The sequence below is a fragment of the Parasteatoda tepidariorum genome, chromosome 10 (genome assembly GCF_982258835.1).
Source record: "Parasteatoda tepidariorum strain Cologne lab strain chromosome 10, Ptep-v5.0, whole genome shotgun sequence".
NCBI lineage: Eukaryota > Metazoa > Arthropoda > Arachnida > Araneae > Theridiidae > Parasteatoda > Parasteatoda tepidariorum.
This window is the reverse complement of record NC_141764.1, coordinates 72,635,922-72,653,808: the sequence shown is the minus strand read 5'-3', so window position 1 is coordinate 72,653,808 and position 17,887 is coordinate 72,635,922. Positions and strand designations below refer to the sequence as shown.

General features: G+C 27.1%; 1 protein-coding gene across 2 annotated transcripts; it reads left to right on the top strand.

Moving 5' to 3' along the window:
- The first annotated feature begins 186 nt into the window (after window positions 1-186).
- LOC107447080 (uncharacterized) lies at window positions 187-16,987 on the top strand. 2 transcript variants are annotated; one of them, XM_016061892.4, is made up of 15 exons: window positions 187-610; window positions 947-1,041; window positions 3,429-4,272; window positions 4,375-4,513; window positions 5,900-6,044; window positions 6,904-6,944; window positions 8,884-8,962; window positions 9,071-9,216; window positions 9,484-9,633; window positions 11,112-11,228; window positions 11,362-11,429; window positions 12,082-12,216; window positions 12,729-12,973; window positions 14,593-14,736; window positions 16,418-16,987. In XM_016061892.4, exons 2-15 carry the CDS (start codon window positions 975-977, stop codon window positions 16,501-16,503), a joined length of 2,406 nt encoding a protein of 801 aa, XP_015917378.1. In that variant the 5' UTR covers window positions 187-610; window positions 947-974; the 3' UTR covers window positions 16,504-16,987. The 2 variants fall into 2 exon arrangements, with proteins under 2 accessions (XP_015917378.1, XP_015917379.1); XM_016061893.4 differs by having other exon boundaries at window positions 14,593-14,741.
- The last annotated feature ends 900 nt before the right edge of the window (window positions 16,988-17,887 follow it).

The window sequence follows — 17,887 nt, the reverse complement described above, 5'->3', positions numbered from 1 at the left end:
TTAGAAAATAAATTTCTTTCTGAAATAATTAATTCTACAATAACATTTTCTGTTTTTAAAATACAAATAAAAAGAACTTTGTTGTTTTAAAATCAGAGTCACTAATTAAAAGTAAAAATTAGAATTAATATTCATAACAATTATTTAGAATCGATTGTTTTTAAACGATAACTGAGGAATGTAAACATATCTTTTCGATATATTGATAGACGACAAATTGTTTTGATTTGATTTTAAAGGAATTTAGGTGTGAACTCACGAAAATGTTTATTATTAGTGGAAAAACTTAGTTTAATTTTAATTTCTATGAACTGAGAAGGTCTATCTAGTCAAGTTAAATGAAATTAAAGCCCACAAAGAAGTCAAATTAATTTTTATTCGTGTTAAACGAACCAACTTAATAATAAGCCCGCCGGGAAATATTTGTGACGTCAGAGGTTTACTGAATTCCTGAAATTTTTTACGCGATTTGTTATACGCTGTTGCACGACTTACTTTATTGAGCTATTACTTTTATAACAGTTTACCTTTAAACTATTTTATAAAGTTAATAGATTCACAAAGACGCCAACTTCGACAGTTATTTCTTTTACCAAGTTTCCATTTAAATGTAAGTCTTAACTTTTGTTTTTTAAAAATAGTTTTAATTGCAGTGCAATACAAGCTTTCTTTGTTATAAAAAGAGTTTCATCATTTTACTTAATACCAAGAATGAAACTTTCTTTTTGTTAAAATTTTTGTATCTCAGAAAATGAATTCAATAACTTACTTATTATTTTATAGTTGATTTTGAACGTAATTAACAATTTGTGTCAGCTATTTAAATTATTCTAATTCGCTTATGAATTGAATTAAGTAATTTCATTCACATGAAATGATGTGTATTTCATTCAAATTATTTTAGTAGTTGTTGCCAAGTGTTTGAATCTCATTTAAACTCTTTTAGATGATTTGCTGAACTTATCCGTCGAATAATGATGCATTCCGTCCGAGGCAATTTATCTTCAACTAACAGTCCTCCTCGTCCGTTTATACATTCAGGTAACTATATTATCAATACATCACCAATTGTTATAAATATCCAAAATAAAAAACTATATAGATTTCTAGTTTTTGTATAACATGTTTGAAATCAGGTCCTGAACTTAAGTAGTACCCCTATTTTTATGCAAAAAGTTTCTAACTAAATATGAAGGAGAAAGTATATTTCATTTGAAAATATAAAAGAACATAGTTCCTAATTAATGACTGTATTGTTTTATGAGAAATATAGGTGCTTAAAACGAAAAAGAATTTTTTATTTTAGAAATTTGAGACAATTTGTGGTTATTTTGTTGTCCCTTTTAACATTATGTGTAGGCCTGTGCAATGATGACTCCAATTACTTCGTTTTTCCTACCTGTTATCTAATTTTTGGTCTGTTAACATTTTAACTTAACGTCATGTTAGGCGAAAATATATATTCCCAGGTTGTCTGATTGAGGTAAATTTAAATGAGTGAACATTTAGTGCTTTAAATGAGTAAAATGGCATCAAAACACGAAGAAAAAAAACTTTGAAAAAAAAAGTACTTCATAGACAAATTGGTTATTCCTCTATGCTACGCATAATGAGGAATGCATGAAAAATGATCCCTGAATAAAATTCTTATTATATGAAAAGTTAGTTATATTGGGTTTACATTTTCTTAACCGGTGTAGAATAGTCAACCTTTTTGCAATGTTCAACTCTAACCTTGTAATTTTTACCGTACTCAAAAAGACAAAGGAACTCCTTGATCAAACATTAGGACAAATTAGCATTAATAGAGGACTTTTTGAGAAGTTTTTCCTGTTTTGATCTGCAGCACAATTAATCAAGTCTGGGCAGCTCTGGACAGTGGCCTTCAAGAAACTAAAAAAAAAAAAAAAATTGTGACTAACCTAAAGGGTATAAACTTGTAGCTACCCTCAGGCAAACCTTTAGATTTTTTTTAAAATTGCAAATTAACCTGCATTTACATTACATGGAAAGAAAAAAATCCTCCCACCGTTAATGTGTCAGTGAGGGTGTTTTTACCTATAACCTATGTCATTAACGTACATCTACATTGTAGTCTGTAAAAGCAAAATAAATATTGGCCGGCCATTCCTCGCATTCGGACCTAGGTCACGTTATTAGTAGATGAATACTTATCTTCTAAGCCATTCCTGCTCTTGAATATGTTTGTTAATGACACTAGGAAGAGAGGTTATAAAATCTATTGCCATCTATTCTCAATTTCAATGCTACGAAATAAAATCTAAGATATACTCAGCTCATTAATGTGTAATTATATCTGCAAATAAAAAAGAAGTCCTTTTAATGAAAATGTGTTTCAATTTAATTCCTTGAATATTTTTCCCACATGTTGTCAATGAAGTAATTATTCACTTCTTATTGTCTGAAAATTAATAAGTTATTAGGGTAATGAATTTAATTAGCAAATTATTTTATTATTAAAAATTTAAGTTTTAACAGTATCAAAATGCCAGTCCTTTGATGATTTTTGTTTGCAGCTATTGAGGTACTTCCAATGTTACACAAAGTTATAGAAATTCTAAATTTTATAAATTTATTTATCTTTCATCTGTCAAGTTTTGTTTAAAATATTAAGAACGTCTAGAATTGAATTTAGTATTTTAATGGTAACAACTAATTACCTAAAATGAGCTTAACAGAATGCTCTGAAACCAAATACGGTGAACTAAGTATGTATAACATATAATCATATAAAATTAATTTAAATAAACAAGTATTTTAATAATCATACAAAGATTTAAGTGAGTCTTGTTTTTAAAAAGTTTGAAAACAAAATTATTTAATGAGAAAAATTTAATAGCTGAGAAATATGTGTTGTCAACACTTCTCTGTTCGTATTATAAAACTAAGAGTAAACAGTTTCAGGTTGCTTTTTTTTTTGTCTTAGTTATGTCCTGTATTTAGTATTACATTTGTCCATTTTACCGAAAACCCTATGACCCTAAGTCTTTCAGACAGTGGGTGATTATTGATAAATAAAAACTAAAATGTTAGCATAACTGACATAAAAGATTATTTTATGACTCTTAACTTACCTCATTTCATCGTAATGTCAAATTTCATTTATAAAAAACATATCCAAAATAATTCTGTATGTTTGCCTGAATAAATTATTTCCATTCTTGTCATTTCAATTTGTTTTAACTACTTTAACTCATATAGAAACTAATAATTAAACTATCAAATATTTATTTAAAAATTTCAAATACATACTTAATATTATGGTATTGCTATTAGTTAATGGATAATAAATATTGGTTTTACGTAGTCAACAAATTGAACGATGTTATTTATCTAAGGTGTTAAGAGGATTATTAAAATGACTGGTTTTAAAATTTCTCATTAAATTGTTTTTATTTCAACTGTAGGTTATCAGCAGAATTTGTCTGGAAGTGATACTGATGTCTCCACATCTAATGAAAACTTAACCATGGAGGAAAGAAGAGTACTCCAAAATGGTGTGAGGCAAGAGCCCCAAGGAGAAGAAACTGTGATCAATGATCCTGATTCTATGTCTTCCAACACTCTTATCATCCATGAAAAAATACCTGTAGATCACAACTCACCCTTCTTCAGCCAAAATTATAAGAGCCCAGAAAATAACATGTACCAAGGGACAGATTATGAAAAATTAGAAAAATACAGGTTATATGAAAATTGCAATTTGATGAATTTAGTAACTAGAAACAGTCCACCTGTGCCATTGTCTCCAAAATCCTCTCCTCGTAGGCAGATGCTTCCTGGGTATCACAACCCTCAACACCGCAATGCCTGGGAACAATATTCACATTTACCTGCTAATGAATATTCGATGGTCGGGAGGCAGACTCCAATTTATTCATCCCCTAATCAGAACCATCCTATGCCTCCATCAAACTATTTAGAACCACAATCTGTACCTGGTTTAACAGAAATCCCAAAAGACTACCTAGACCAATCTGAAGTGTTGAAATATTTAGCGAAAGAATTGAATCATCAAAATAGAGTAATAGAAAATTACCCTCCACCCCAAGACTATTCTAATTTAGATTTTGCAAAAGATCCTCAAATTATCCTTGGTAGTGCTATACGTAGACGAGGTTATGGAATGTTAGGGTCAAAATCTAAGTCTGCTGAGAGGCTGACTGTGACTAGATCACATCCAGATCTTAGTCATACCAAGCATTTTCATTCGGAAGACAATAGTGCCAAACTGTCCCTTTCTGTTCAAAGGTAAAATTGATTTTTTTTAACTGCTTGTTTTATTTTAGGACTTTTATTATTCCTGATTTGTACTATAGTCATTTATAAATAATTCATTTTGATCTCCTTTAGGCCTGACTTACATGGAAGAGTTTGTTTAGATTCTGATGCAATGCATGCTAGTCAGATGATTGAACTACTATCAGCTGAAAATACTACACTGAAAACTGAACTAGATTTGTACTATAAGAAAGTCTCCAAATTGCAAAAGGTATTCTGTCCAAGTGTTTAATCCGACTAAAAGCATTGAATTATTAATTTTCTATTTAAAGCATGATATCTGACAAACATGAAAATTAAAATTTTCAGTTAGTAGCCACTTTTTCCTCAACACTAATGAGTCTGTGATGATCAAACCTAATGATATTAATACAGTAGAGTCTCGATAATTCGAAGTTGACAGATCGGGCCTATCTCGAACTTTCAAAAACTTAAAATTTAATGAATAATTTAGTCAATAGAAACAAAGCAATTTTTAAAATTTCAGTATTTAATGAAAAAATGTATATTTAAAGAAAGTTTATTTGCATTCGAGGATCGGTGTACATTTACTACTTTAAACCGAGTTAATTCATTATAATACTGTTATAGTGCTTAACTTTTTTTTGATGCTTGGATTAGATTGTATCATATTCAAAATAATCTATGGCTATAAAACTTCTTTCTTATTAAAACAATTTAAATATGTGCGAAAATTTAGTTAAACATGCTGACTTCAAAGAGTTTTCATTTGAAAATATTTAAGGAGGCAAAATACATCTATTGTATACATTACAACTTTGAAATTTGTGAATTGTTAAAGAACTCTCCTTCTGCAAGATGAGATCACAAATTAATGCATTTTGAATGGAGGCATTCAGGGCCTGATCTCGAAATGTGTGGTCTCAATGCACAAAACTGTGAGGAGACCCCTGGTCATTACTTTAAACAAAATTTATCTGTTTTGTAATGGGATGTTTTCAAATTACTTATGTCTATTTCAATCTTTAACTCTTAATTCTAATAGACAATTCTTGATTTTAAAAAAAAAAAAAAAACTTGAAAGGAATTTACTTGTAACATTTTAGGGGCTCTCTGAAATTTCAGGGTCCTATATTGGGCCTCTCAGGCAAAACCTCCTAGTAAAGAGAAGGCCACAGCACGGGTTACCATAAACAAGAAATTTGATCCTTTAGTATCCCAAATGTAATGTCATTTTTCGAATTTGTGATTACTATGCAACTTAGTAGCCCGAACGTAGTGACGTCATTCTTACTTTTTATCCCTTGCGCAGTTTATATTCGTTACGTTGGACTCTGTTATTGAACATGATTCTAGAACGTGAATCAAAAATTAAATGTTCTAGAGACTTTCCAATGATATACTTTCGTCATTAAACAAGTTTTTTTTTCTTCCAAAAATAAATAAGAAATAAATGAAGATGTGGAAAAGTGACTGGTAGTATTTTGAAAAAATAATTATATTGTGAATAGATTCATAAATTTAATAGTGTTCCTAAAATGTAAATTTAAGTAAAATTCATAATTGTATAATTTGAAACTTTTAATGATAAAATGTCTTAGGTAATTGATTTTTTAATTATCTTTGCTATTCGCAGTTTGAAATGGAGATACAGAAAGTACATAAAGCCTATGAAGATTTGGTGCACTCTTCTGAAAAAAGAGAAAAATTGGAGAGAACAATCAGAAGTCGCTTGGAAATGGAAATAGGTCGTTTGCAGGAGCAAAACAAAGAACTTAGAGGTAATTATATTGCTGGTGTTTGTTATTATACCTTAATGATCTAGGAATATTTCAGGTTTATATCCTATCAGGGAATAAGTTATTTTCCATATGGAAAAAAAAATATTTTAATGAAAATTAATTTAAGTATGACATCAATAATTTTATGATGAAAATGATATTTGCTGCCACATATGATAATGGGACACAGTAAAAGAACTATACTGTTTTTATGGTGGTTATTAGTATTAAATTCCTGTCCATTCATTGATAAAGTGAATACATGCTTATTTAGAGTTAAAAAATATTAATTGTAATTGTATTAATAATCTGAAACATAATAAATAAGAATGATAAATGTGCTAATCACAGATTCAGCCTGATTTAAATTAGAGTATTCGTTTTTGTTAATTATTGTGTTAAAATATTTATTATAATATAGAGGTGCCAACTATTGTGATTTATCCCTAATTACTAAAATTTTGTAGTCAAACAGTTTGATGATTGAGACAGAAAGATTACAGTTTTTGAGGATTTTTGTATTCTATTAGAAGTTCTCCCCTCCCCTTTATCTACAAGAGTTATAAAAATGTGTTGTGTGCCAGGAATATTAGAAAAAATAGCCCTTAAGTATTACTTCTTAATTTTACAGTAAATTGGCGCATGTTTTTAACATTAGATTTAATAATATTATAAGTCAAATTAAGTTGTTAAAAATTCTTTGAAATTTTGCTAATTGCTCTTTGTTAATGTTGTATGTATTTTATTTCCAATGGCTATTTCAAAAAGTTTGCATCTCTGGTAATAATTAAAATATATTAGTTATTTTTAATTATTTATTTTACCTGTGATACTAATTCTTTTCTTTCATAATTTTTAGAACACATTGCATCTTCCAGTTCTCATCTAGCTAAATTTCCTGTAAGTACAATAATATGTTTGAATTAGAAATTAATGTACTTTATTAAACTTAATCTCTAACTAAATTAAGTTCGAGATTTTTCTATATTTTTCTATAACTTTAAGTAAGAAAATTTGTAAAGTTAAATAAGGAACAAAGTCAAATATTTTAAAATTAATAAATAAATACTAATATAATCATCTATGAGGTAATTAATTCATTCCAAAATATTTTAGATCTTGATATGTCATTACAGTTAAACCTCTCGGAAGCGGCCACTCTCTATTCTACAGTAAATTGCTCATTATTGAAGATTTGTTGTTCTTAGAGGTTACCTCCATTAACTTCAAAATGTTATCAAAGATACATAGTTTTTTGCAAACAATTTTAATTTCAGTTAGTTCATTGGTGCGGAAATTCCACTTGTGTTGGCGTCATGAAAACTGAATCTATGAATTAAATTTTACTCTGTACAAAGTGTCCCTACTAATATATTAAGTTTACATTTAATTTTATATCATAAAAGTAAGCTAGCTTTAAAAGATAAGAAGAGGTTCGTCTTTTTTTTTTTTTTTTTGAGGTGTTTACTTTTTTCTAATTTAACTTTCAGCTCATAAAAATATTGATTTCGTCTTTAGTGCACTCTGAATGCAACATAAGGTTGTAGATCCCTTTCAGGATCCTCAAAAAGCTCTCTAAATAAGAGCCTCACACAAATATTTTTTTAATTTACTTTTTTGTTTTGATATTTTTTTGCATTTCCTTATTTGACCTTTACTGCATTTAGTTCCAGGCAATGGTCTTTCCTGTAGGTTTCACTCTATAATAAAATTCAGTAAACCAAATTTTTTATTGCACTTTTTAATTATTGTCAAACAATTTTTATGCTCGATTGTATTTGACATTGTACGGAAAATTTACTTGTAAGGAAAATTTCTAATTTTGCTCAGTTGCTAGTGTGTTTTTAATAAAAAATACATAAAGAAAATAAAATACATTAGACTAAAAACTCATTCAAGTTTATACTTAAACTATATATACAAAATTAGATAAAAGTAACTTTCTATACACAGTGTATGCATTTAATGGCTGTACCGAAAAGGCTAAGTTTGTCATAATTTTAAATGTTAAAATTATTAAAATGTGTTGTTTGATATAAAAGTAGTCGATGTGTAAGTCGCACTCATACTTTTTTAAAAAAAATTTAAGTAAAAAAAAAATCACATTTTTATGATTTTAACTTCAGTTTTTAATTAAATTTTAAAAATTATAATGGTAATATAATGAAAATAAATCATTATATATATATCATTTGAAACTATATTACTGCATAAGATATTTTATAGCTATGCATGATATAAATTAATGTATTAGTGAAATATGTTATTCATTACGGAAAAGCAAGCCTAAAATGAACAGATCGCAAAATTGGTCTCAGTTATATTTTTTAATTTTTAAAAAAAAAAGTTTGAAAAATAGCAAAATGAATTTTATTGTCTTATACCTTAACTGCTGGTTGACAAATATTTCTTAAGTTTTTGAACTCCTCCAAATGTTTTGATTGACTTAGCATTAATTTTAACATAAATCACCGTATGAATTTTTAAAAAAATCTGAATTTAAGTTCAATTATTATTATTTTAATACTAGTTGTAGATTCTTAAGATTCATAAAATACAAGCTATATATAAATAAAATGTATTTTTTAAGGATATATTTTCTAACTATGAATTGATAGAATTTATATAACAATGTTTATTATTTTAAAAAAATCGTTAAATAATTCCATTTTAATAATTTTTATAGTAGGTTTTTCTTAAAAGAGATTATTCTCAAAGGTTTTTAATTTACTGTTGAGATAAGAATTGATAACTATATTAGTAATTATCTCTAGTAAATTTTAATTAAATAGCTTTGAAAATAATTTCTTTTAATTATGAGATATTTTGTTATTTCAAGGTTTCTGAAGTAAATGATTCAGAATTAAGGAAAGAGCTGAGTAAGAGGGAAGTTCTGATAGCTCAACTGTTAACCCAAAGTATGATATTAATATGCTTTATAATGTGACGTCCCCTGTTATTTACATAAGTATTTGTCTCTTATGTTTTAATTATTGCCCTCTAAATTTTTTTCATTCTACTTCTAGCAAAAGAGTTGTTAGCAGAAAAAGAAAGGCAAGAGATTGAATTACAAGCTCAACGTGCAACTTTGCAAGAACAAAGAAACCACATTGACATTTTAGATAATGCCTTGACAAATGCCCAAGCGAATGTTATGAGATTAGAAGAAGAGGTTAGTTCTTGTTTTGTTATGTCGCTAAAAAGTATTGTGATTTATTTGGAAGATGCATCTTAATTGTTCTTTATTGATTGTAATAATAATTTCTTTCTTTGTTAGCTATAATAAAAAGCAATAAGTATTGAAGGCAACAAAATCATTTAACTCTCAATGTGTATGTTGCTTAAAATTTTACCACTAAAATGACATCAAACATTATTATAGCTATTATTTTAAACCCGAATTACATGTGAAATAAATATTTTTTAAATTTTCCTTTAGTCTCGAAAGAAGCAAGTCTACGTTGATAGAGTTGCTCAACTTCAGAAAGCCCTAACTAGTTTGCAGCAGTCTAGTGAGAAACGATTACAAGTTGAAAGGAAACTGCGTGCACAGCATGAAAAAGAAGTTCAAGCCTTGAAGTTACAATTGGTAATTTTTTTTTTTTAAATTTGCGTGTTAGTTTCTGATAAAATTGTTTTTTAAACAGGGATTTTATCAACTAATTATCTTATGTTATCATTAGACAATTTAAATAAAAAGTTAGAATCTAAAAACAAGCCAAAACCAAAGAAGTAAAAATGATACTAATTATTTTATGATATTATCGTCATTGGACAATTTAAATAAAACTTAGAAGCCAAAAACAATACGCAAAATTGTTTTTTGGTTTCTAATTTTTTTTATTTTAATTGTTTACATAAGATAAATATAGTTTTAGCACTTTTTCAGTTTGACCTATTACTAAGTTGTTTTTTTTTCCTTAAAATTTTATTAAATCAATTTCATACTTTGTTTGGATTATCATCATTAGATAAATATTTTGCCTTGTAATTCAAAAAACAACGTAAGTGCTTCAAGATTGATTCATAGAAAAGTGGCAGGACAGCTATTTTCCTTCTATTGCAAATGTTATGAATGTAAAATAAAATTTTAAAAAACTGATAAAGCATTTGTTTTTTTAATCAAATTTGCGATATGTAGAGCTTACCAAACAAAGCCAAAATATATAAAAATCTCAATTTTGAATTTTTTGTCACTTAGTTGATATTTCTATTGCCAGGCAGTATTAACTAATCATTACTGTACCGTAGCATACTTCAAACACAGAGCTCATTTTATTTGGATATCAGTTTTTAATCATAATTCTTAACTAAATGTCTCAACAAAAAGAAGTTAAGTAAAATAGGAAACTATATAATAATAAGAAGAATCTGACTTAGGTTACAAAAGATGAAACTGAAAAAGAGATTTAAATTAGATTTTTTAAAAACTGAATTCATAATTATCTATGGAAGATCCAATAACTATTTGAAAATATTTACGTATAAATGAACTCTAAATAAAATATTGTGTACGTGCTTTTAAAATATGTCACAACATTTTGTTAAAAAGAAACAGAGAAAATTTTCTTATTTTTAATCAAATGTTTTTTGTTTTTTTTTCTTTCATGGGTTTATTTCCTACAATTAAGCGATTGCTTCTGTAAAAATTGTTTTATATTTAGTCTATTCATAATTTATTTTGCAGTTTTAAATAAGCTTTGTGATCTATCCTTTCCAATGCATATAATTCATTTTTCTTAAAATAAAAACATTTTTATTTTTCAGAAAATAAGCAATTGCTAAATTGATGTATATTTCACGTTGACAAAAATAATTTTTGAATATGTAAGAGATTATAGCTTAATATTATGTTCTTTGGTATAAACTAATCGATAACAATTAAGAAAAAAATTTAGTTTAACTTCTCTAAAATGTTAATTAAAAAAGTACTTAAGTTTTTAAAAAAATTGAACTTTTATTTATATTTAACAATTAAGGCTTTAATATAGTATACCCTGTTAGATATTTTTCATAGGAAAAAAAAAATCTGAGTTTAATTTTTTTTTTTTTTTTTCCTATTTGCAGCAAGGAAAATCAAATCCACATTCAAAGGCAGAGAACTCAGATAGTGTTGAAAGTCTTAAGAAAACAATTATGGAGTATGAAGAAAAGATAATAGGACTTGAAGCTGAAGTATCAAGGGTAAGAATTAAACTTATTTATTAGTTTAAAGTTTTTAGACATTTACTAATTTTTAAAACAGTTTTATATGCATGGGTAGTAAATTGATAATTGAACTATTTATTGTACTAAATTGTTTCTTACTTTATTTCAGTGGGAACAAAAATATGTAGAAGAAAGCACTATGAGGCAGATAGCTGTTGATGCAGCTTCAGTACCAAAGTATGTTGAAACATTGACTTCATTTTAAAATCACTGTGAAGGTACTTGAATTGTCACTTCCAAATTTAGATGAAATTAACAGGGCAAACAGGTTGTGATTTGTTTATGTTTTGCAGACAAGGGAAGATCATGTGAGCAATGCTTACATTAGACATCTCTTAATTTTTCCCTGTATCTTTCTTATGTAATGATGGTAGGGGTTTGTGATTTGCTGACAAAGAGCAAGGTTCATATTAATCCTAATATGTGCCTTGTATAAAATATTTTGTCCTAATTGGTCCCATTGAGAATAAATTTTATTTATTTTTTCCTAACCTAAGAAACTATCAGTAAGAAAAAACTGGCCTTTCAGGTACTTTCCATTTTAGTTAAAAATTATTATAAACTTAGATAATATGCTATGTTGGTGTAGGACATTAAATTTATTTTATCTTCTTTGTTTTACTTTTAGTTAAAATGCCTATATATAATAAATAAAAAAAATAAAACAGCTTCTTGATGACTAGAATTAAGATTTGGATCTTTATTTTCTCAAATTCTCTAAAATATTATTTGAGTGTTCCTTGAAGTTAGGACTTCAATTGTAATTAATAAGCTACAATAAATAGCCATTATAAACTGTGTTTTAATGTACTGTACTTTAATCTTTCAGAGATGCTAAAATAGCTGCTTTGGAAAGGACTTCTCAGGAAAGTGAAAAACTTATTGCACAAGCTCGTTCTGAAAAACTTAAACAAATGGATGAACTCTATGCTGCAAATAGAAAATGTACTGAATTAGAAAGCAGGTATGTTTTAAGATATTTAGTATGCTAATTCCTCCCTTTTTAAAGTTAAGTTTAAATTATTTCTTATTAAAAGCTAAACTATATGTTTGTGAAGACAATTGTTACGTAATAAATTCATTTTGTTTTATTCCTAACCTGAATTTTTTATTGCTAATCGTATATTTCTGAAAAGTTCATTCAAAGTAAATACTCTGCATTGCTAAACTACAAAGTAAGATTTTTATTTTTTGTGATGAAATATAACTATGTTATGGGACTAAATTACTCTTAGTGACATTTCTATCATTTAATTTCTCTTTTATAAAAAGTGAAATAATGACTTTTATTTGTTTTGTATTGCTAGAAAAAGTCTTAATTTTTAATGATTTCAGATGCAATAACAATTACTGTTCGTTACTGAAATAAATAAAATATGTGCTTAAAAGCACTTTTTCAAATGCAACTGTCTGAGATTTCATTATTTTGTATTCAGTATCAGAGAATTGAACTTTTATTCTGTGTGTCTCTTTAAGGATAAAAGACTTTGAGTCCAAATTAGCTGAAAAAGATGCCATGATTAAAGTACTGCAACAGCATTCTCAAGAGAAAGATGCTGTTCTTCAGCATGCTGTTTTAGGCCGTCCTCCTCGTCACACTAGGTCAGTCAGTACTGTTGGGCTAACGACCAGCACATGTCATACGACCACGACTACAGGTGTTTCTTCTCTAGGAAGAGTTTCTCCTTCTCCTACCAGCAGTCTCCATAAAAGACATGGAAGTTAGTATAACTCATAACTCAGTGTTTTAGTTATTGAACATCGCATAATTGATAAAACTCGAACTATAAATTATTTGTTTTCAGGTATTTACATACTTCTTTACTTTAAAATTAAATTCAAAACAACCTATCTGTGATACTCATAAGGTTTTTTTTTTATTATTATTATTATTTATTTTTTTATTATTTAACCTGTATATAATTAAAATGATGGGTATTGTTAAGTGCTCAAAGGAGATGATTTTTGTTTTTTAAAAGTCCTTTAAGTTTGTTTTTTTTTCATTGGGTGTTATTAAAAAGGGCTTAATTTTCCTTCTTCCGAAATGAGATTTTTTTTTTTCCCCTTTACCATGTCTATTTTCGACTTGAATTATGGTGTCACACGACCGTGAATTAAAATCGTGTAGTTTTTCACTTTGTTCTATTCAACACTTTCACAGTTATTTCGATCAAAATCTGTTTTGGGGTGTTATCGTTCCGTATCATATGAAAGCACCAGTCATTTTACACATAGTATGAAATATTTGCAGGTCTGTGTGTGCATTTTCCCCCCTATTGCAAGCTTAAATGTATATGAATATATTCCATTTTTTAGTATTGTTTTAAATGCAACTTAAATTTAAATATAATTAGTTTTTAAGAGCCTTGTATTTACAAATTTTGTTGTGTAATTTGCTGCATTTTTAGAATAATAATCTTTGTCTGGCTGCATTGAGATCATAGACAAACTTCAATTCATGAAGATAACCCTACAAATGATTTGTGTGCGAATTGCAATGTTTTAATTTTAAATTGAGCAAGAGTGTTTAAAGAGTTGAGATGTGTCTTTAAAAATATAGGATTTTGTTGGCTACACTTCAGAAAATAAAATGGAAAGACAGTACTTTTTTTCGAGTAAACAATCTATTTAGAATTTATATTTTAACTGGGCTCCCTTGTCTTAGGGAGAACAAGTAAAACCTCTAGTAGACAGGAAATTTTATTTTGCCTCTAAAAAACCGAGAATAGTCAAGAAAAATTTCAATTTAAAAAAAAAAAAATTCCCATCATACTCGGAAAATAAAACCAGTCTCAATATTGTCAGTAACAGTAATCAGTTAATGAGATTAAGAGTTAAATAATTCTGACATTGATAACAACTATTTATAAAAATTTCACATTACAGTGAAACTTCCATTCTTCTATCCTCATTCAATGATATTTCTTTGCTCACAAATTCTAATATTTGACATTACAAGTTGCGTAGTATAGATAAAATATGGTTTTAAGTTTCATAGAAATCTTCCTGATATACCTGGAAAAGTCAGAGAATTTTTTTTTCCTAAAATTGAGTGAGAACCCTGTTTAATCAAAATTTTAAATTGTTCTAGATAAAATACTTTGTGTTTTGCCTATTTAAATGAAAATTCAATTAAAATAGAAACAAGTAAGTAAAGTATTGTAACTTCATGCTCATTTTAGTGCTTCTGGGGAAAAAAATTCTTTATAACTTAATGTTTTTGCAATAAGCCATGCAATTACCATCTAAGTTTTTAACAAGAAACCTGTTTGTTGAAAGTGAGGTTGTTTACTTATTACTGTTCAAGTGGACACTATTAATGATTTGTTTTGAATTGCAGGTGCTTCTGGTAGCCTTCTTAGCATTTCAAGCGAATCTTCAAGCACAACACAAACATCACCTTCTTCACCTGTAACGTCATCTGTTACAGAGGATAAGAAGAGTTTAGATGAACAGTTGAAAGAGCTGGACTCTCGACTCTCCAGTAAGGTAAATTTTATTTTAGCATGTTCTAACTAACCATTTCCTTTCCCTCTATCCTTGTATTACCCTGAGTTCTACTCTCACCTTAAAACATAGTTTCATAGTAATTTTTTTTCAAGAAATTTTAAATGTCTCAGTCTTAAAAGAAAAAAACTATACGAAAGTTAAACTTTATTAACTCTAGTGCATCCTACATTTAGTTTCACTGAATTGTAACGACTAAACATACAAACTATTGCACTACAGCTATTTATTACCCAAGCAATGTTTAATATATATCTTCATTTTGCAACTCGCTTCAAACTGTAAATTAAAAAATTATACCAGAAATCCTTCATTGAATACAAAATTTTAAGTATAAATTAAAATAGCAATAATAGTATGAATCTGTAAATGCTATTATTATTGTTTTAGTACTTAAGATGGTATCTTTTTATTTCATTCATTTTTCAATCATTAATCTTTTTATTTTTATTTCCTAAATTACTTACTAAAATGTGTAATATTCTTTATTAGTACTAATTTAATTATAAATCTTAGTTCAAAAAATTATATTAAATATAAATTGATATCATGTTATAAAGTTTTGCACACTGTTTAATTGTTTGTACGAATTTTCCCTTTAGATCACAATCACCCCTTATATATGTATTCTTTTTAAAAAAATTGAATCGGAAGTTAAATTAGGATAAATTTATTTTAGGCAGTGCAAAATTCTTTACATTTGTTTAATAAATTCCTGAATTATCATTAAAATAAATAAATATAACATTAAAAGGGCCCAATCATTTAAAGAAAAATATTTTTGTGTTTTATTTCATTACTTAATTTATTGATTTGCTCTAAGATTTTCAAACCGTTTAGAACATTAAAATTCCGTTATTAGATAAAACTTTATTGAAGATCCTTTGGCTGACTATATAATTTGCTTTTATTAAGATACTTCCTGTTTATTAAAATTGCAGTGATGTCAAAAATAACTTATTTGCATTAGTCTCTTGTAGCTTAGTCATTTTCCTCAATTTTTTTTTCTTTCCCAGAATTTTTTTTAGACAAATATCCTGATATAACGCTTGTTTCTGGACATAATAAGTGCATATCTGAAACAAATACTAATTTTTACTGATTAAGTAATTGTGAGTCAATTTAAATTATCCATATGTTACATATGTGTATTTGGAAACAAAATTTTAATATCTATTGCTCAGAACAAATATAAAATTCCAAATAATAATCTAACATACCTCTTTTAAAGCCTGTAAGTAATTTGATGTTAAACTGTATTTTCAAATCTTTCACAAAAGTTTTTTTTTTTTTTTATGTAGAATTCTTGGTGAAAATCTCAATGCTAAAGGGGTAGAGAATAAGGTTAACATTACTCTTAACTTGAGACAAGCTATATATGAAACCTCTATCACTGTCTCTCCACTTTCCGGTATTGTTTCTTTTATAGTTTAAGTGTGCATGAAACCCCTTCCCTCCCACTCCTCCAAAAGAAAAGAAAAAAACTTATTTCTTCTGTGCTTCTACTGTTCAATGTAAAAAAAAAGGGATGATTTCCTTGATAAACTTTCTGAACTAGGTACTCTTGATAGGCAAAAAATAGTTAATGGTTTATATTAATAGTTTTACTCATAATGCTTGAATTTCATTAGATGTTTAATTGTTTTGTTCCTTTGCAGGACTCAATCATAAGCGCTCTGCGAGCAGAGAAAGAAAGGTATCCAAATCACTTTTGGAGAGTATGAAAGAGATGATTTGTAATTAGTTAACTCAAGATCCTAGTCAAGCTTAAATATGTTCATTGTTTTTTCTTTTCTTTTTTTTTTTTTTTTTTTTTTTTTCATGTGTATTGGTACACATTTTGTTAAAAAGCTGCTGGAACAGCTGAACAAAACATTTAACTTTTTTTTGTGTTTTCTTCTTTATTTAAAATTTTGATTTGATTATCTTTAGTTGCATTTTATCATTTGTTATATTTCCAACCAACTTCTTATGAAGTTTTAAATTTGAGGAGGGAAATAAGTTATTTTATTGTTTATTTTCTATTTACATTTCATAATGTAATAATTTACATATAATACTGAATGACACATTTAATACATTTATTAATGAAACATGTGTTATTCAGTTATTTGCATAGTTGCCAACAACGTTAAAGTCTTCATAACTTATTCCTTGAAATTTCCTGTTTGGAAAAAGGCTTATAATATTCCTTGACATAAAATTATAGTTACCAAATGTTCCAAAAATAAGTTTCGAAAATCGGTTAGAGACCAGCAGAAGTACGGAATTGTGCAGTTTGCTGTTTTCTACTTGGGAAACCAGAGCTTTCTTCTGACCAAACCGATGGTGCTTTTCAAAAAAATTATAAAACATTTTATTAGCTATGGATATCTGTTGCATTTGAAGTAATATAGGTTTTCCATTAAAAAAAACATAACTAATTTTGAAATTTAAGAAAATTTCTTAAGCACTACCCTGCATATGATAGATTTCCATCTCCTGCCATTTTTCTAAAATTGGTTAATCAAATTTGTGTTTTTTAGGACACTAGGTATAATAATATAACACATATAGGTTATTAAAAAATCATTAATCTGCAAGACTTGTACAATTACTTTTTTACGAAACCCTGTCATTTACATGTCTTGCTATTTCAACATGCTGGCAACTTTGCATTTATGAATGAATAGATATTATACACAAAATTATTTATATATAATTCAAGATATTAAAATATTCAAGATTATAGATTTTTATAAAATATAAAAGTTTATAGTTATTTTTAATATATATATGTTTTTTAAATTATTTTCTGTATTTTTTAAGTACACTTCATTTTTTTAATCGGGAAGTTAAGTGTGATGAAATTTTATAAATTCAAAAGTTATTTAAAGATTAAATAGATATTTCAAGAAGAGTTATATATTATTATAATCAAAATCACTTATTTTATGATAATTTATATATTTTATGAAACTAAATAAAAATTTATACAAATCTTATTAAAATTCAGTTTGTTGCAATTAAGGAATAATGTTATTTTAATAAGAAATATCAAAACTTTATACTTTTTTTTGTCATTTAAATATATCTCCTATGACTTCAAGCATTTTGTTAGAATGCAATTTCATTATCCTTGTAAGGAA